At 37.1% G+C, this 21,979-nt stretch overlaps 1 protein-coding gene across 4 annotated transcripts in view; it reads left to right on the top strand.

The window, feature by feature from the left end:
* Evi5 (ecotropic viral integration site 5) overlaps positions 1–21,979 on the top strand; it is a 207,220-nt gene that overhangs the window by 157,896 nt on the left and 27,345 nt on the right. For all 4 annotated transcript variants that reach the window (XM_071618050.1, XM_071618052.1, XM_071618051.1 and 1 more), the window contains one exon: positions 4,163–4,258. In XM_071618050.1, the coding sequence (XP_071474151.1) occupies positions 4,163–4,258 (96 nt within the window). The remainder of the gene's footprint in view (positions 1–4,162; positions 4,259–21,979) is intronic.

The raw sequence follows: 21,979 nt of genomic DNA, 5'->3' as shown, positions 1-21,979 counted from the left end.
TCCTATTTCCTCAGTTTACCAGTTTTGCACTCAATTGTTATTCATTTTGTGTGTGTATCTTTACAGAAGCAGTAGTTTAATGGAAATCATAGTCTGGCTTCTTGCATATAAAATTTTGCATCAGAAATCCAGCATTATGTTTTACAAAGTTGTACTTCAATCTAAAAGGACAACTGTATACAATTGAACTTAATCAAGTAATAAAATGTTTTCTTTTTGAAACGTTGACTTTTTCCTTAATGAATAAAAGACACCTGGGGCTGGAGTTGTGGCTCAGTGGTAGAGCGCTTGCCTGGCATGTGTGAGGTCCTGCGTTCAATCTTCAGCATCATACATAAATAAATAAAATGAAAAGTCCATTGACAACTAAAAGAAATTTTTAAAAAAGACATTCAAGGAACTTTTTTTAAGTCATAAAATCTAACAGGGCTTCTTTGTTTCTTCACAAGCATCTTTTCAAAAAAAATTTTTTTAATTGTTAATGGACATTTATTTTATTTGTTTATTTGTGTGGTGCTAAGAATCAAACCCAATGCCTCACACATGCCAGGAAAGTGCTCTTCCACTGAGCTACACCCCCAACCTCAATGTGTCTTTATTTTTTTTTCAAGTTAAAAACACTCCATCTTTTTTTATTGTTAATTTTCTTAGCTGTCTTCTTTTTCATTAAATACTATCTTTTCTCCAAGAAATAAAGTATTATAATAAAGCTTGTAGCTAAACCCTACTAATAATCATCTTTAGAAGGAAACAGATCTTTAAGGATACTTTGTTGCTTTTTAGAAAACAGATTTAAATGATTCCTAAATTTCTTCAGAACTTTTTTTCAATTGCAATTTTGCCATGAATTACTGTTACTGTCAATCTACAGCCTTTCAAACTAGCTACTACAGTCTTTCTGCATTCTTCAACTTCTTCCTTAAAATGTTAGAGCTTATCTTGGGCTTTGTAGGTTTTTGTTTTATTTTTACTTTTTTTTTTTACTGGGGGGTTGGACCCAAGGGTACTATATTATGGAGCTTCATCCCCAGTTCCTTTTTTTTTTTTTTTTAATACAGAATCTCACTAAATTGCTGAGGCTGACCTCAAACTTGTGATCCTCCTGCCTCAGCCTTTTGAGTCTTTGGGATTATAGGCATGCACCACTATGCCCAGCTTACCTTGGGCTTTATCATTTTATTTGCTCTGATAATTTTATATTATCCTACATCTTTCTACTAGTGATTTTATCTTTCATTTAATCATTTAAGGGAATGAATATGATATGATGCCAAATTAGATGACAACAACAACAAACACCAAAATGACAGCTGAACACAATATGCAAATAAGTAACCCTCATTAGTCCTTTTTATAAGTTCCATTTACATAGCCTGCTCTGCCATTTCTCGTGTTACATGTGGGATTTGGAGAATATATTCTATAAGAATAATGGTTTTGAGCATTCTCCCCCCTTATACTTTTTTCTCCTTGCTGAATTCTTCCTTCCTGCTTCACTCATTTATTCCTCTCCACTTGGCACCTTCTCCTCCACTTTGAGGATATATAGGATTGAGAATGAGTAAGTCTAATGCCAATAAAAATCTTAGGATGATACAGTTATGAAACAGATTTTTATTGTTTATTAGTCTTCTATTGTTCGGTTGTTATTGTTCTAGGCCTTTGAAATATTTTATTTAAAAAGTGGGATGATTAAAAATAAGATGCAGACATAAGTATATGCAAGTGGTATTAGACAGCTATAAATCGATAATTACGGTCATTAACTTAAGGCCATAAATGCCTATGGTTGTATTTCTTCCCTAATTCCTTATAGATTATAATTCACATTTAAATCAGCAGAGGCTAAAATAAATGACAAAAACTTCTATAACAAATCCAAGAAAGCTAATTTGCTTGGACTGTTGCTTAAATCTCTCTGTACTCCCATCTACTTCATTCTCATATTCGGAATACTATAAATTAAGGTAAAAATATATCAACTGTCTGTGTAACTCCTAGGCAACTAATTTGCTCACTTTTTCATTTAAGTTTTCTCACCTCTGAAGCAGGAATAATAATAGTATCTATCACACAGAATTCTTATGATCATTATCCCCAAAGGGCATAGAACAATTCTAGGTACATAAGTGTCTCTATCCACCAGAGCTCCACAAGAGAATTAGGCCCTATAGAGAAAAATGATTTGAATTAGTTCTTGTACTAGGAGTACCTAGTAAGTACCAGTTCAGATGCATAGGAATTATTAAATCATTTACTTGTAATAATGCTGTAGGCATCAGGGCTTAATTCCTTTGAGGAACCTCAAGTGAAAAGGCCTCATAGTTGCTCAGAATATTTTAACTATTATTATTTTGGTTGCAAATGACAGAAATCCATATTCAAACTGGTTTACTTAGTTGTTTCCTAAGTGAAAAAACAAGGAAGGCTTCAGAGATGGCTTTTTAGAATTCTGACTATCTCTACCATTCTGTTGGTTTTGGCCATTGGGTCAAACTAAAATTTCTAACTAAATTTTCAAAATATAGACTTATGGCTAAAAATTATGTTTTTAGAACATATTTAAGAAATTAGCATATTTGAAATATAGTAGTTTCTAAATAAGAGTTCATTCTTAGATAATTGTATCTGGTAGTTATGTGTTTAAATATATAAGAAAAATATTAAAGTCCTGGAAAAGCTATATTTATGCTTTTTTATCTACACTAATATTAGTTACGTTGACCCAATTTATTAAGGTTTTTAAGATAAGCTGCCAAAACAAAAAGAACAAAATCATAAAACAAAAGGTGGGGTGTACAGAAATAACTTGAAGAAGGGATTTTGAAGTACAGACCAAGGGTAGTTAAGGATACGATCAAGGTGTCAAGGACAGTTAATTCAAAAGAGCACATTTATAGGAGTGGTGCCTTGACTTCACAGGGTAGCTATCCATTCTGTGGCTGGAGCAGTTCCAGTTATTTCTTCTTCCAAGGATGTTAGGGGAAATAAAAAAGTGGATGTGGACTTGGCTTTATGCAGAGGTCTAAACCAGATTTCCAGGGTCCCCTCTTACTGTGCTTTTGAAAAAATAGCAAGAGGAATCTCCACTTTGGAAAATGTTCTTCCATTGTAACCCATTGTTCTCAAGGCAGTCATACAGGCCCTAAGACACATTTGAAACCTACTTATAAAAAATGTAAATACTCAGTACTAAGATTACTTTTATAGAGATTGCAAAGCTGTCTAAAATTATAGTGTACATCTTTTTTTGTTCTATGTGCACCAATATTGATGATCTTCAGGTTGTATTGTTGGGAGAGATCAGCAAAGTGTAGAACAGCATGTTTAATGTCTGTTGTATGGGTAAAAATAAGTGAGTATGTGTTCATATGTCTTATACATTATATATGTACAAACTATCATGGGTAGACTACACTAAAAAGCTAATAACAATGGTTATCTCCATGGAAGGAAACTGATTAGTTGGTAATTGTTAAAAGTAAGCCCATACTTTTTCGGTATTAGATATTTAACAGATATCTCTGATCAGAGCTTCAGAACATTCTAAGCATCCACACATGGCTTCCTAATTATAAATAATCTGGAGATACCAAACATAATTATGAAATTATGATTTTTTTAAGTACTGGGGTTTGAATCCAGGGGACTTTACCACTGAGCTACATCCCCAGTCTTTTTTATTTTTAGTTTGAAGAGAGGGTCTTGCTAAGTTGCTGAGGCTGGCCTCAATCTTGGAAACTTTCTGCCTCAGCCTCCCTGAATTGCTGGTGGTTTTACTCTTTTAAGCCTGTTAGCTGAAGAGTTCACATTTGTTTTCAGGTAGTATAGGGAAAAGGTAGGCTGCATGTGGTGGCACACACCCGTAATCCCAGCAGCTTAGGAGGCTAAAAGAGGCCATCAAGGCCCACATCAGCAACTTAGCAAGGCCCTACACAACTTAGTGAGATCCTCTCTCAAAATTAAAAATAAAAAGGGCTGGGGATGTGGCTCAGTGGTTAAGTACACACCCCTGGGTTCAATCCCTGGCATCCCCCCCCACAAAAAAAAAATTACACACACACACGTACGTATACTTATGCTGCTCTATATCTTGAAATATTTGAGTACATTCTATGAAAATTGTCTTTTGTTTTTGCTTTATTGTATTATCACAAAACAGAAAGAAGAAGGAAAGCTTCAAGGACAGCTTAACAAGTCTGATTCTAACCAGTATATTAGGGAACTGAAAGATCAGATAGCAGAGCTGAATCATGAGGTAAGTGATAAATTTTGATCTTCACATATTTCTTTCTTCCTTCCTCTGTATTGTAACAACACTGTATTACTGGTTGTAAGACTGAGACTTTTATGTTAAATTCTATCTGAATTTTTGATTATAATTAATAATAATATTTTAGAAGATTATCTTTTTGCAAGTATTCTTCTGTTCTAATATTGTAGATTTGTTTTCCTTCAACCTCTGATTATGACCTAAAATGATCGATTAATATTTTCATGAAAAATATTTTTGTTGTTGTCTGAAATTCTTTGATAGTTTTCTTAGGTTTCAAATTTGCCTCAGTTAAACGAAAGTTTTCCTTACAGATATAGAACAGGTTCGTGGAACTTAACTGTTGTGGGTAGAGGGAAGTCTTTTTACTCTTGCCTGCCTTTCTCCCTCATGGTGGTATTACTGAGATTGCAAAAAAGGATACTTGCCTAACATCAGTTAACAGATTTCTTAGTATTTGAATGCTTTTTAAACTGGCACTACCCAGAACCTGTGAAATCCAACCCATGAAATTTTCCTAATTTTACTAGATATTATACTAGTTTATATTACTCAAACTAATGTATTTTGACACGAGAGATACTCTGTGAATGTGGCTCTTAAGTCGACTTCCCTATTCTTTATTATTTTCTAATGACAAATATCTGGCAACACAAATAAAAAAGTATATTTCTTATTTTGATTTTTTTTATAAAATAGTGTTTAGTTACAGTGTTGAGATTTGAAAGAGTAGCATAAACTTGATTTGTTAAGAAAATAAAAGAAGATGAAAGAAACTCATTTTGGCTGCTAAATGATTTTAAACCTCAAAGGAAAAAGTTTAGAAATTACCCTTTCCTGATATTACACACTTCAGTTGAAGTCTGAGTGTTTTTAGGTAATACCTCCTGGAGGTAGTCAATCTAAGAGTAAATTCCAAGTGAAAAAGAACCAAACCATAGGCAAAAAGATAAATATTAGATGTAGTTCAATTCAATTTATCTTGAAATACTAAGGATCATTCCTGTAAATATTAATTTTTAGCCATGATAACATTTGAAGGATTCAGTATTCTATGTAATCTTTACCTTATTGTGTACATTTTTTATAATTTTTTTATCTACAGCATGTATGAAAGAAAACAGTTACAAAAAAAATAAGCCATATTCTAGAAATCCTTATTCTTTTGAAAACCCTACAAATTATTCCTTGTGTTTGAAAGGTGTTCTCAAAGAAAATTGTGACTAAAATAAACAATCTCCCATTTAAATTTTTGAGGTCTAGTGATAAGGAATCATTAATGTTGCTGAACTTTTAGAAAAAATTACATCAAGATTGGCTGATTGATGTAATTAAAAATTACATCAAGATTAGTTTTATTCTAAAACTAGGCTAAAAAAAAAATCAGTCAACAAACTTTAATTTTGCTTATCATATGACCTGACTAAAAATAATGGTATTTTTTTTAATGTGGCACTTGTGAAAGCAGTTTCTTTTCTTATACAAACATGAAAACTAAACACGATAGAATTTTCTTCTGTTAAAGAGCCAGATGGTGCTGGGCTCCAGTGGTGCACACCTGTAATTCCAGCAACTGCAGAGGCTGAGGAAAAAGGATTGCAAATTTGAGACCAGCCTTGGTAACTAAATAAGACTCTTGGCAGGTTAGCAAGATACTGTCTCAAAATTAAAAAAAAAAAAAAAAGAAAGAAAGAAAAGAAAAAGGAACTGGGGATATAGCTCAGTGGTAAAGCACTTCTGGGTTCAAGCCCCAATACCAAAAAAAAAAAAAAAAGAGGAGGAGGAGGAGGAGAACTAAATCGTGCAAATTAAAGAGAACAGTTTGTGATAAGATGCTAATAACTTCATGGTTCAGAATAGCCAAAGTCCTGGGCTTAAGCAGGCCCTAGTCAGAAGTCATGGGAGAGAGATGGGAATAGTACAGTACCGCTAGGGACCACACATGTAAGAGTTCAGAGGTAAGCATGAGAACAAAGTTGGGAGTTTAGAGTGGGTGAGATTCAGCTAAAGGATAAATTGACTACGTTGGACTAAGGCATAGGAAGGAAGAGTAAACTAAGCAGAACCAGATTATGGTGATTCTTTAAAGCTAGAAAAGGTAATATGAAACCATTGTGGGTATTCACTTGGAAGTTCTGTTTCATTATATTTCCTGAGCATATTTTATTTTTCACCTATTTAAAAGTTTTATCACTGAAGAGCATAAATGACAACAAGTGAAAAATATAAACCAAGTATTGATTGTGTATGCTTTCTACAAAAATTACTATTGTAATTGCTATTTTATTGTTGGATCAGCTCTTTTGAAGTGGTTAAATACAGGGCTGGTGATGTAGCTCAGTGTTAGAGCACTTGCCTAGCATTTGCAAGATTATGGTTTGATCCCTAGTCCCAAAAGAAAAGTGATTAAATACAGTACCTCTTTTTTATTCCACTATTTTCATTGTTTGATAGAGCACTTCACAGTTTAAAAAAAGATAACCAAAGTCAGTCTAATTTCTTCAATTTAACATTTGTATATTGGAATTTGCCCTAATCATTGGCTTTCAATATGAAAATTTACTGCAAAATATCAATAATTATATTTTGAGAATGTGACTGTTAATAGTCACTTTGTTCACTGATTTTTTAAAATTTCTTTATAATTGAAGAAAATGTTGAGAAAAACTTTACACTTTGATCTTCCTGAAGACAACTATGACCCTTTAGCATAGTCAGCTGGATGAAATAATGAAGTAGGTTATTTTTTTGAGTAGCTGAATACATTGTTATTCTATAAAATAATTATTATTTATAGACTACCCACTATGAGCATAATATTGTGTCAGACACTTTGTAGTTATTATTCCTAACCCTCTTAATAATCCCATCTGAAAGTGGTCCTCATTTGCATGAGTGTGGAAACTGAAACTCAAAATCAATATCTTGCTAGGCATTATATGAGCAAGAAATGGTAGAATCAGGATTTAATTTAATCTGGCTTGTTCTTTTTTAAAAATATTTTTATTAGTTGTTGGTGAACCTTTATTCAGTTAATTTATTTATTTGTATGTGGTGATGAGAATCACATCCAGCACTTCACCCATGCTAGGCAAGCACTCTACCATTGATCCACAATCCCAGTCCTGACTTGTTCTTTTCTAATACTGCTTACAGAGACATTAGATTAAAAAACTTGTCATCAGTATCTAAAATCTGAAGAAGGTACTTACTAACAGTATTTTAACTGTGTTGTTCCCCCACCCCCCGTTACAAATGAATTTTTCATATATTCAAAATGAGTGCTGCAGTTGACCTAGCCACAAGAACTGTCTCTCTCTGTTGGCATTGCAAAGGAAGGTTTATCTGTACTTCCTGCAACTTACTGTGATCCATTCTAGTGCCTTCTCTCACTCCCAACCCGTTGTAATCCCTTATTACCTGATTAGTTTTGCTTCTTATTTTTTTACTTATTTTCCATAGGAATTTTTAAAGTTAGAGCCTTTTACACATTGCCATTGCCTTCAGAGAAGCCATTATGTGGAAACCCTTGTTTACATAGACCTAACAAGAGCTGGGGTTAAATCTTACTGAACTTCTTACCCCTTGTCCTCATAGACAAGAACCTGGCTATCGAAGTGCTTTTTCCTATCCCATCCTCCTACCTATCATCAGAGTACCTGCTATGCACTAGACATTGAGTTTATAACTGAAAATAAAGATTGAAATACAGTTTACACTCTTAAAGGTCTCATAGTCTGCAGTGGAAATAGGCATACAAATAAATTGCCACGCGTTATGAGAAGAATTGCAGTGTAGTGACTATCATTTATTGTTCTGTGCCAGATTTTGTACTGTTATACTTGCTATTGTTTATTTAAGTCCTCATAGTAGTCCTATGAAGAAGGTAACATCATTGTCATTCATGTTTTACATGCGATAAAACATAGGTCTGGGGAATAAAGTAACTCCCCACAGTCATGCACTAGTCAGTATAGAGGTGGGATTTTTTTTAGTTCAGGTTACGTATAACTTATACATACACTTAAGTCCACACACTCCAAGCCCAACCACCATATGCTATGTAGCCTCCTTAGAAATATAACGGGATAAGATGGTAACAACAACTGGGACAGTTTTGAAAAATGAAATTTGTCAGGCAAATTGATCATCTTGAAGGTTTAAATCAGAAACGTGAAACAAAATTACAAGTTCTGGGAATTAATAACCACCTCCTTTTGAAACACAGGAGTATCTTCTTAACAGCTGCTGACCACCAAAAACAAATGATATATTTTGTAAATGCCAGGAAACGGAGATAGAAGAAGGTTGAAAATATTCTGGTTTAGAAGACAGAGGAAATGTACTCAGGACTCATTTAGATACAGACATCTGGGAAATCAATCTTATGATTCAATCAAATTGTCAGCTAACTAGACTTCCCTGGGTCTTTTTGAGCCTTGCTATCATTTACAGTATTGTTTTATGGGAAAATGCATATTAGCCAACTGATTCAAAAATGATTTTGGAATACAGATATATTTTTACTTTGTCTTAATAGTAGTGTGATGGTTGTAGTTCTGGTGGATGTTCTAGAAATTACAGACTAAGGATCGTTCACTTATACAAAAAGTAGACTATTCTTCAGGTTTGTTGAACATAATGATATCTAAATAAAATAATCTTAATGTACTTTATGTTCTTACCATTTTACAAAAGCAGTTCTAGTTCCGTTTGATTAGTATATTTTCTGTGTAGAGCAAATTTTCTGTATTTTTATTAAGCTTTCTGTGTTGTAGCTTCTAAAAGAGATAGTGCAGGATAGTAGAGGGAACTGGGACCAAAGACAGAGCAGGCCCAGCGGCCTGCTGAGGGGCAGAGCCGCCCCCCACCCCCCTCGCCTGCCAGGTAGGGGAAGGGTGACCACCGACAGAAAAGGCCGAGTGGCCCAGGGCGGGACAGAGCTTCCAATCACTCCTGGAAGGTAGGCGGGCCTGCGACCCACCGGCAGAAGAGGAGCAGTCGCCTGCTGAGAGGCTGAGCCGCCTCCTCCCCCTGCGCCGGCATAGTAGAGAGAACTGGGACCAAACACAGAGCAGGCCCAGCGGCCTGCTGAGGGGCAGAGCCGCCCCCCACCCCCCTCGCCTGCCAGGTAGGGGAAGGGTGACCACCGACAGAAAAGGCCCAGTGGCCCAGGGCGGGACAGAGCTTCCAATCACTCCTGCAAGGTAGGCGGGCCTGCGACCCACCGGCAGAAGAGGAGCAGCCGCCTGCTGAGAGGCTGAGCCGCCCCCTCCCCCTGCGCCAGCATAGTAGAGGGAACTGGGACCAAAGACAGAGCAGGCCCAGCGGCCTGCTGAGGGGCAGAGCCGCCCCCCACCCCCCTCGCCTGCCAGGTAGGGGAAGGGTGACCACCGACAGAAAAGGCCCAGTGGCCCAGGGCGGGACAGAGCTTCCAATCACTCCTGCAAGGTAGGCGGGCCTGCGACCCACTGGCAGAAGAGGAGCAGCCGCCTGCTGAGAGGCTGAGCCGCCCCCTCCCCCTGCGCTGGCATAGTAGACGGAACTGGGACCAATCACAGAGCAGGCCCAGCGGCCTGCTGAGGGGCAGAGCCGCCCCCCACCCCCCTCGCCTGCCAGGTAGGGGAAGGGTGACCACCGACAGAAAAGGCCCAGTGGCCCGCGGCGGGACAGAGCTTCCAATCACTCCTGCAAGGTAGGCGGGCCTGCGACCCACTGGCAGAAGAGGAGCAGCCGCCTGCTGAGAGGCTGAGCCGCCCCCTCCCCCTGCGCCGGCATAGTAGAGGGAACTGGGACCAAACACAGAGCGGGCCCAGCGGCCTGCTGAGGGGCAGAGCCGCCCCCCACCCCCCTCGCCTGCCAGGTAGGGGAAGGGTGACCACAGACAGAAGAGGCCCAGTGGCCCGCGGCGGGACAGAGCTTCCAATCACTCCTGCAAGGTAGGCGGGCCTGCGACCCACCGGCAGAAGAGGAGCAGCGGCCTGCTGAGAGGCAGAGCCGCCCCCTCCCCCCCGCGCCTGCAAGGTAGTCGGAACTGAGACCACCATCAGAACAGGTCAGACCTGCAACTGAGAGACAGAACAGGCCCAGTGGCCTGAGGAAGGGTAGAGCCGCCCCCCCCCCACGCCTGCAAAGTAGGCGGACCTGCGACCCACTGGCAGTACAGCCCCAGAGGCCTGCAGAGGGGCAGTGCCGCTGCCTGCGCCTGCAAAGTAGGCAGAACGGCGACCACCGACAGAACAAGCCTAGCGGCCCGCAGAGGGACAGAGCCGCCGCCCGCGCCTGCAAGGACGGCGGACCTGCTACCGACTGGCAGAGTAGGCCCAGCGGCCTGCCGGCGTGGTAGGCACATTGCCCCAATTGGCGGAGGGGCAGAGCCGCCGCCCGTGCCTGCGAGGGAGACTTTGCAACTATACAAGACCAATATAAATATATAGGGGGAAAATTCAATAGCACAACAGTTTCACCAAGAAGAAAGGAACGCGAACAGTATGAAGAGACAAGGAAAGAAAGGACCACAAGCATTGCAGGTCAACTCAACTTTAGAAGAGGTAATAGCTGCAGCTGATGGAATGTCAGATAAAGAATTCAGGATATACATGCTTCAGATGATCTGGAGTCTCAAGGAAGACATCAGACAGCAAAATCAGACAATGAAAGATCACTTCAACAATGAATTACATAAACAAATCCAAGAAGCAAAAGATCAACTATACAGGGAAATAGAGGTTATAAAAAACAAACAAACAGAAATCCTAGAAATGCAGGAAGCAATAAGCCAACTTAAAAACTCAATTGAGAATACTACCAGCAGAGTAGAACACTTAGAAGACAGAACATCAGACAATGAAGATAAAGTATTTCAACTTGAAAAGAACATAGACAGCTCAGCAAGACTGTTAAGAAACCATGAGCAGAACATCCAAGAAATATGGGATAACATCAAGAGACCAAATTTAAGAGTCATTGGGATACAGGAAGGAACAGAGTTTCAAACCAAAGGAATGAGCAATCTATTCAATGAAATAATTCGAGAAAACTTCCCAGACTTGAAGAATGAGACAGAACCCCAAATCCTAGAAGCCTACAGGACGCCGAATGTGCAAAATCATAAGAGACCCACACCTAGACACATTATAATGAAGATGCCCAACATACAGAACAAGGAGAGAATTTTAAAAGCTACAAGAGAAAGGAAGCAGATCACATTTAGGGGTAAGCCAATCAGGATAACAGCTGATCTTTCAACACAGACTCTGAAAGCTAGAAGATCCTGGAATAACATATTTCAAACACTGAAAGAAAATGGGTTCCAACCAAGAATTGTGTTTCCAGCGAAATTAAGCTTCAGGATGGAAGATGAAATTAAAACCTTCCACGATAAACAAAAGTTAAAAGAATTTGCAGCTAGAAAACCATCTCTTCAAAACATCCTTGGCAAAACATTACAGGAAGAGGAAATGGAAAATAACAATGAAAACCAACAGTGGGAGGTAGGACACTAAAGGGGGGAAAATAATCAAAGTGGAAAACAAACCATGTTTAGTAACATAAATAAACAAATATGGCTGGAAGAACAACCCATATCTCAATAATAACCCTAAATGTTAATGGCTTAAACTCACCAATCAAGAGACACAGGCTAGTAGAATGGATCACAAAACAAGACCCAACAATATGCTGCCTACAGGAGACGCATTTGATAGGAAAAGACATACATAGGCTGAAGGTGAAAGGTTGGGAAAAATCATATCACTCATATGGACTTCGGAAACAAGCAGGAGTATCCATACTCATATCAAATAAAATAGATTTTAAGCCAAAGTTAATCAAAAGGGATAAAGAGGGACACTACATACTGCTCAAGGGAACCATACACCAACAAGACATAACAATCATAAATATATATGCCCCAAACAATGGTGCAGCTATGTTCATCAAACAAACTCTTCTCAAGTTCAAGAGTCTAATAGACCACCATACAATAATCATGGGAGACTTCAACACACCTCTCTCACCACTGGACAGATCTTCCAAACAAAAGTTGAATAAGGAAACCATAGAACTCAATAACACAATTAATAACCTAGACTTAATTGACATATATAGAATATACCACCCAACATCAAACAGTTACACTTTTTTCTCAGCAGCACATGGATCCTTCTCAAAAATAGATCATATATTATGTCACAGGGAAACTCTTAGACAATACAAAGGAGTAGAGATAATACCATGCATGCTATCTGATCATAATGGAATGGAACTGAAAATCAACGATAAAAGAAGGAAGGAAAAAGAATATATCACTTGGAGAATGAACAATAGGTTACTGAATGATCAATGGGTTATAGAAGACATCAAGGAGGAAATTAAAAAATTCTTAGAGATTAATGAAAACACAGACACAACATATCGGAATCTATGGGACACATTGAAAGCAGTTCTAAGAGGAAAATTCATTGCTTGGAGTTCATTCCTTAAAAAAAGAAAAAACCAACAAATAAATGATCTCATACTTCATCTCAAAATCCTAGAAAAAGAAGAGCAAAACAACAGCAAAAGAAGTAGAAGGCAAGAAATAATTAAAATCAGAGCTGAAATCAATGAAATCGAAACAAAAGAAACAATTGAAAAAATTGACAAAACTAAAAGTTGGTTCTTTGAAAAAATAAACAAAATCGACAGACCCTTAGCCATGCTAGCGAAGAGAAGAAGAGAGAGAACTCAAATCACTAACATACGGGATGAAAGAGGCAATATCACAACAGACACTTCAGAAATACAGAAGATAATCAAAAATTATTTTGAATCCTTATACTCCAATAAATTAGAAGATAGTGAAGGCATAGATAAATTTCTTAAGTCATATGATCTGCCCAGATTGAGTCAGGAGGATATAGACAACCTAAACAGACCAATATCAATTGAGGAAATAGAAGAAACCATCAAAGGACTACCAACTAAGAAAAGCCCAGGACCAGATGGGTATACAGCAGAGTTTTACAAAACCTTTAAAGAGGAACTAATACCAATACTTTTCAAGCTACTTCGGGAAATAGAAAAAGAGGGAGAACTTCCAAATTCATTCTACGAGGCCAACATCACCCTGATACCTAAACCAGACAAAGACACTTCAAAGAAAGAAAACTACAGACCAATATCTCTAATGAACCTAGATGCAAAAATCCTCAATAAAATTCTGGCCACTCGGATACAAAGGCACATCAAAAAAATTGTGCACCATGATCAAGTAGGATTCATCCCTGGGATGCAAGGCTGGTTCAATATAAGGAAATCAATAAATGTTATTCACCACATCAATAGACTTAAAAATAAGAACCATATGATCATCTCGATAGATGCGGAAAAAGCATTCGACAAAGTACAGCATCCCTTTATGTTCAAAACTCTAGAAAAACTAGGGATAACAGGAACATACCTCAATATTGTAAAAGCAATCTATGCTAAGCCTCAGGCTAGCATCATTCTGAATGGAGAAAAATTGAAGGCATTCCCTCTAAAATCTGGAACAAGACAGGGATGCCCTCTCTCACCACTTCTGTTCAACATAGTTCTCGAAACACTGGCCAGAGCAATTAGACAGACGAAAGAAATTAAAGGCATCAAAATAGGAAAAGAAGAACTTAAATTATCACTATTTGCAGATGACATGATTCTATACCTAGCAGACCCAAAAGGGTCTACAAAGAAACTATTAGAGCTAATAAATGAATTCAGCAAAGTGGCAGGATATAAAATCAACACGCATAAATCAAAGGCACTCCTGTATATCAGCGACAAATCCTCTGAAATGGAAATGAGGACAACCACTCCATTCACAATATCTTCAAAAAAAATAAAATACTTGGGAATCAACCTAACAAAAGAGGTGAAAGACTTATACAATGAAAACTACAGAACCCTAAAGAGAGAAATAGAAGAAGATCTTAGAAGATGGAAAAATATACCCTGTTCATGGATAGGCAGAACTAACATCATCAAAATGGCGATATTACCAAAAGTTCTCTATAGGTTTAATGCAATGCCAATCAAAATCCCAACGGCATTTCTTGTAGAAATAGAGAAAGCAATCATGAAATTCATATGGAAAAATAAAAGACCCAGAATAGCAAAAACAATGCTAAGCAGGAAGTGTGAATCAGGCGGTATAGCGATACCAGACTTCAAACTATACTACAGAGCAATAGTAACAAAAACAGCATGGTACTGGTACCAAAACAGGCGGGTGGACCAATGGTACAGAATAGAGGACACAGAAACCAATCCACAAAACTACAACTATCTTATATTTGATAAAGGGGCTAAAAGCATGCAATGGAGGAAGGATAGCATCTTCAACAAATGGTGCTGGGAAAACTGGAAATCCATATGCAACAAAATGAAACTGAATCCCTTTCTCTCGCCATGCACAAAAGTTAATTCAAAATGGATCAAGGAGCTTGATATCAAATCAGAGACGCGCCGTCTGATAGAAGAAAAAGTTGGCTACGATCTACAGTCGGTGGGGTCGGGCTCCAAATTCCTCAATAGGACACCCATAGCACAAAAGTTAATAACTAGAATCAACAAATGGGACTTACTCAAACTAAAAAGTTTTTTCTCAGCAAAAGATACAATAAGAGAGGTAAATAGAGAGCCTACATCCTGGGAACAAATCTTTACTCCTCACACTTCAGATAGAGCCCTAATATCCAGAGTATACAAAGAGCTCAAAAAATTAGACAATAAGAGAACAAACAACCCAATCAACAAATGGGCCAAGGACCTGAACAGACACTTCTCAGAGGAGGACATACAGTCAATCAACAAGTACATGAAAAAATGCTCACCATCTCTAGCAGTCAGAGAAATGCAAATCAAAACCACCCTAAGATACCATCTCACTCCAGTTAGATTGGCAGCCATTATGAAGTCAAACAACAACAAGTGCTGGCGAGGATGTGGGGAAAAGGGTACACTTGTACATTGCTGGTGGGACTGCAAATTGGTGCAGCCAATTTGGAAAGCAGTATGGAGATTTCTTGGAAAGCTGGGAATGGAGCCACCATTTGACCCAGCTATTCCCCTTCTCGGTCTATTCCCTAAAGACCTAAAAAGAGCATGCTACAGGGACACTGCTACATCGATGTTCATAGCAGCACAATTCACAATAGCTAGACTGTGGAACCAACCTAGATGCCCTTCAATGGATGAATGGATAAAAAAAATGTGGCATTTATACACAATGGAGTATTACTCTGCATTAAAAAATGACAAAATCATAGAATTTACAGGGAAATGGATGGCATTAGAGCAGATTATGCTAAGTGAAGCTAGCCAATCCCTAAAAAACAAATGTCAAATGTCTTCTTTGATATAAGGAGAGTAGCTAAGAACAGAGTAGGGTCGAAGAGCATGAGAAGAAGATTAACATTAAACAGGGATGAGAGGTGGGAGGGAAAGGGAGAGAGAAGGGAAAATGCATGGAATTGGAAGGAGACCCTCAGAGGTATACAAAAGTACATACAAGAGGAAGTGAGGGGAAGGGGAAAAATAATACAAGGGGGACAAACGAATGTCAGTAAAGGGGGCAGAGAGAGAAGAGGGGAGGGGAGGGGAGGGGAGGGGAGGGGAGGGGGGATAGTAGATTATAGGAAAGACAGCAGAATACAACAGACACTAGTATGGCAATATGTAAATCAATGGATGTGTAACTGATGTGATTCTGCAATCTGTATATGGGGTAAAAATGGGAGCTCATAACCCACTTGAATCAAATTGTGAAATATGATATATCAAGAACTATGTAATGTTTTGAACAGCCAACAATAAAAAATAAAAAAAAACTGAACACCAAAACCCCCAAATAACCCAATCAATAAATGGGCTAAGGCACTGAACAGACACTTCACAGAGGAAGAAATATAATCAATCAACAAATATATGAAAAAATGCTCAATATCTTAGCCAGGCACTGTGGTGCACACCTGTAATCCCAGCGGCTCGGGAGGCGGTAAAAAAAAAAAAAAAGAGATAGTGCAGAACCTTTGGATAATTATTTTAATCTTTGTAAATATTCTGTAAAATTAATATTAATCCCATTTGATAGGCTCAGAGAGATTAAATAACTTGTCCAGGGTCACATAACTTAGTAGTAAGTTGCCAAACCTAGAATTCAGGACCAGGACATTCAGTTAGATCACAAACATATTCAACTAGAATAAAGTAAAACCAAACAACCTATATACATTTTTTAAAAGAAAGAAAAATCACTTTAAATTATTTTTATTCATTAGTATCCTTCCTTGTTCCAGATGGGATTAAGAAAATTTACAAATATTATACAATAGCAAACCACAATTTGAGAAAAAAGAAAGAAAACTACTGTATATATAAAATATGGAAGCATGAATAAGACTAATGTAAAAATGCATATCTGTGTATTTCCTGTAAATGGGCCTCAAACTTGGCTCTAAGATTTTTAGTAGTCAACACAAAAGGGAAATTCTGGTCACATAAACATTTCAGAGTATCTATATGATAAAAACAGACCTACTAAAAGAGCCAAACTCTTTCTGATACTAATATTAAATGCTTTTTTATATATTGTTTCTTCATAAAGGAGACTGAGTTTGAGCTTTCTGGTTATTATCTTTAATATTGTTTAACATAATTGATTTAAAATTATAAAAACTGAGGTATTTAAATAACATAAATTTTATTTAAAAACTTCCAGATAGAGAAATAATATAGAAAAGTGCCCAAGTCCCGAGTTTATAGCTCAATAAATTATCACAAAGTAATTATACCATTCCTGAGAAATAGACCCCAGAATCCCATTAATACTTTCTTCCAAGCACTTCTCACTCTCCCTCCTCAAAGATAAATATGATCTAGAACTTCTAATATAATAATTTGTTTTTGAACTTTATATAAATGGCTTCTTGGGTTATGTATTCTTTTGCTCAACATTATGAGATTTTTACTACATTATTTTATGTAGCTGTAGATTGTTCCTTTTCATTGCTGTATAATTTTCCTTTATATAAGTAGTTTATTCTACTGATGAATATTTGGATTATTTCCAGTTAGGTCTATTAAGAACTTTGCTGCAAATAGTTATGCACATTTACATCTCATGAGCAGTAAAGAAAATTCTTCCTGTTCTACATCCTGATCTGCATATGAAATTGTCACTCTTTTTAATTTTAGCCATTCCCAGTGACTGTGAAAAGGTTTTTCATTATACTTTTAACTTCCATTTCCCTGATTAGTATGACTGGATACCTCCCCACCCCCAGCATCCAGAACAAGTTTGACATGTAATAGGAACTTCATGAAAATGTTTTTAATGAATAAATGATGTTTGTGAAATCCTTTGCAGATAAGGTGACATAAAATAGGAATGTTAAGAAACTTCTGATGTACAAAAATCAGTGGGAAGAATATTTCAGACAGAAGAAGCAACTAGCATGAAGACCCTAGAAAAAAATGAAATGGGCGTTCTGAAAAAACACACTAGTGTGACAAGAGTATAGTGGAGGGTAAAAAAGCAGTATAAAATAAGAGAGTTTGGTGGGATCAGATCACATAAAATGCTTTGTAAGTCAGTATATGTATTTGTTTTATTCCTAGTATAATGGCTAGCCTTCAGATGGTTTTAAGAAGGAAGTGATCTCATTTACTTTGCCTGATTTATGGTGAACTGATTGTAAAAAAGAAATAATTGAAACAGGGAAATTCACTAAGAATCATTACATTAGTCCAGGTAATAGCGAAGGTGGCTTAGAAAGACTGGAGAAGTGGAAATATTAGAATGTTCATGTAGTAAAAGTATGCTTCCTTCTTAAGAGAAAGCAATTGATGACTTCATGACTTCAGATATTTTGACTTGAACACATAAGTGAATGGTTGTTTGGTGCCTTTTTTTTCTTTTTCTTTTTTGGTCAATGAACCTTTTTAAAATTTATTTATATGCGGTGCTGAGAATCAAACCCAGTGCCTCATACAAGCTAGGCAAGTGATCTACCACTGAACTACAACCCCAGCTCTATTTGTTCTTTTTTCTATATACATGACAGTAGAATGTATTTAGACATATTGTACATACATGGAATATAACTTATTCTAATTAGGATCCCATTCTTTTGTTGTACACAATGTGGAGTTAAACTGATTGTATATTCGTATACAAGGACAGGAAAGTTATGTTCGATTCATTCTACTGTCTTTCCTATTCCCATCACTTCCTTCCCTTCATTCCCCTTTATCTAATCCAGTAAACGTCTCATCTTCCCCTCCCTACCCTCCCTTGTTGTGGGTTAGCATCCACATATCAGAGAGAACATTCAGCCTTTGGTTTGGGGGGACTGGCTTATTTCACTTAGCATGACATTTTCTAGTTCCATTCATTTACCCACAAAGGCCATAATTTCATTCTTTTTAACCACATTTTTAATCCATTTGTCTGTTGTAAGGTACCTGGGTGGTTCCACAGCTTAGCTATTATGGATTGAGCTGCTGTAAACATTGATGTGGCTGTGTCCCTGTAGTATGCTGATGTTAAGTCCTTTGGGTATAGACTGAGGAGTGGGATAGCTAGGTCAAATGGTGGTTCCATTCCAGGTTTTCTAAGGAATCCCCCTACTGGTTTCCAGATTGGTTGCACCAATTTGCAGTCCCACCAGCAATATATAAGTGAACCTTATGCTGACATCCTTGTCAACATTTATTGTTACTTGTATTCTTGATAATTATCATTCTGACTGGGTAAAATGGAATCTCAGTGTAGTTTTAATTTGCATTGCTCTAATTACTATAGATACTGAATGTTTTCTCATATTTGTTGACTGACCATATTTCTTCTTCTGTGAAGTGTCTGTTCAGTTCCTTTGACCGTTTATTGATTGAGTTATTTGGTTTTTGGTGTTAAGCTTTTTGAGTTCTTCATATTTCTAGGAAACTAATGCTCTGTCTGAGCAAATGGTAAAGCTTTTCTCCCATTCTGTAGACTCTCTCTTCATATTCTTGATTGTTTCCTTAGCTGTTAAGAAGCTTTTTAGTAACATCCCATTTACTGATTCTTGATTTTACTTCTTGTACTTTAGGAGTCTTACTGAGGAAGTTGGTTCCTAAGCTGACTTGGTGGAGAGTTGGGCCTATCTTTTCTTCTAGTAGGTGTAGGGGGTTAGTGTCATTTTGAATGATGTTAGAAAAGTTAGATGAGTTCTGTTTTGCTTATGTTAAGGTTGAGATTCTCTGAAACATTTAAATGAAAATATCAGGCTGTGGATATGGCTTTCCAAAAAAATTATGTGAATTTATAATGTCACTGCAATGTACATGCTTCCTTATACTGTTGATATGCTGGTTATTCTTTTTTAAAAAATTAAGATTACTAATTAAGATTAAACAACTTTAGCGGTTATCTCAAAAGATGTCGTAGTCATCGTTGTTGTCGTCATCGTCTTTGGAGTGGGAAAGGCATTTTTATAAAGGGGTTCCAGGACCAAGTTCTGAGGCACTCCTAACCTAAAGAGAACAAGAAAAGGAGACCAAAATTATCATTGAGGTTGGAGGAAAACCAAAGAAAGTGGAGGTAGAGGAATCACAGGAGGAAACTTTTTTAAGAAGAAACCATTTCTGGGGCTGGGGTTGTGGCTCATTGGTAGAGTGCTTGCCTCGTACATGCGAGACCCTGGATTTGATCCTCAGCACCACATAAATAAGTGAAATAAAGGTATTGTGTCCAACTACAACTAAAAATAAATATTTTTTTAAATAAAGAAGAAAGCATTTCTGCAGTTATTGTAATTAGATTTTAAATGTCCCTGATCCTCTGAAGAATAAACTTTATTTCTGGCTTTGGGTCATAGCAAGATGGCAGACAAAAAGAAGAAGAAAAAGGAGAGCATCTTGGACCTTTCCAGATGTATCAACCAGACATCTGGGTGACATTTCAGGATGGCCTGGAAGCCAGTGGAATCCTGAAAGGGTTTGACTTGCTCCTCCTCCTTGTGCTTAAAGGAACCATTGAGTACACAGGAGATGTCAACAACTAGTACAGACTCACAGAGGGAGGATACATGCCATCTGGTGGTTAAGGTGGATGGCTCTGCTGCTTATCTACCTGCAAGATGGCATGGAGACCATCCCTACTCCTTCCAGCAGCAGGAATAGGGAGCTTCTAGATGCAGGGCAGGGTCCTAGATTCACAGATATCTCTCCAGAATCAGATGATATCATCAACATCTAGAACAGAAAGTCCTTTTTTAAAAAAAATTTTTTTAAGTTGACATGGACAAATGCCTTTATTTTGTTTTATTTTATTTTTATGTGGTACTGAGGATCAAACCCAGTGCCTCACATGTGCTAGTCAGGTGCTCTACCACTGAACCACAAGCCCAGACCCCAGAAAGTCCTTTTTGTATAGGCTGAATTTTTGTTTTCTAAATAAGAAACCTGAAAACCATTTATCAGAGATTGATTGATGTAAGAATTTGAGAGAAGGAATGATCCAATTTCTCATTGACTACTATAGTATGCTATAAGCAACATACAACCTAGGTAGATAAAAACAACTTTCTTTATAGGAATGGTCATTTCATTGGTTTTCAGTACCCAGAAGGTCTTCAACCACCTTGTCTCCTTTGTTGAGGAAACCGTTTTTTAAGTTTAATCATCATATCTCTCAGGAATCTTGTTTGATTATTTCTGCCAGCTAAGTAGGTAATTAGGAACTTGAGTAAATAAAGAAAATCCAAACAAAGCCTTAACTGAAATTTGTCTCAGAGAATGTTTACATAAACACTCAAGTTTTTAAAATTCTGGTAACTCCATTTGATTACACCTAATCTATAGGTTTAATTAAATATCTACAAAAAGTACTTTTAATGTCATAAATACTCATAATATAGTTTTTATAATATTTATATTAATATTATTAAAATGGTATTTTGAAATAAGGGACTTTAAGATAATCAAAAGACATGTACAGGTGGGCGTGGTGAGGCATGCCTATAATCCCAGCAGCTTGAGAGGCTGAGGCAAGAAGATCCCAAGTTCAAAGCTAGCCTCAGCAAAAGAAGGCACTAAGCAACTCAGTGAGACCCTGTTTCTAAATAAAATACAAAATAGGACTGGGGATGTGGCTCAGTGGTCAAATGCCCCTGAGTTCAATCCCCGGTAACCTGCCGCCCCCACAAAAAAAAAGACAGTGTACCCTTTACCCTTGTATTTGTCAATTTAAAAGTAATTAATAAAATCGTTGGAACGTGAAAAGATTTTTTTAAAATATTTTTAAAAGACTCAGTAAACACTAATCTTCATCTAGGAATTAAAACTAAAATATTAAAAATAGAAAAGAACATGATCATTTGATTCTGTGGTCAATGATAGCTTATTTTTTCTTTATTTTATACTGAATAATGCTATCTATTTATTTTTACTTCTTTAACTGTATGCCTACTCTATATTGCCTGTTTCTATCAGTCTTCATTTTCTTTGTATATTGCAAAACTCCAGGTATGATGTTTAGATTACAGAGTGATCCCAAGAATAGAATTAACATTCTTACCCACAAACTGCATTGACTGCAGCAGTGTAATTCAGAGGCAGAAAAAAATTTTTGAAAATAGTGGTTTTTATTTGTACTGATGACTACTGATGGTTGAAGTTTTAATTTTAAAAATTTTAATGTTTAAC

This window comes from Marmota flaviventris, chromosome 10 (assembly GCF_047511675.1).
Source record: "Marmota flaviventris isolate mMarFla1 chromosome 10, mMarFla1.hap1, whole genome shotgun sequence".
Classification (NCBI taxonomy): domain Eukaryota; kingdom Metazoa; phylum Chordata; class Mammalia; order Rodentia; family Sciuridae; genus Marmota; species Marmota flaviventris.
This window is presented reverse-complemented; position numbering and strand designations above follow the sequence as displayed.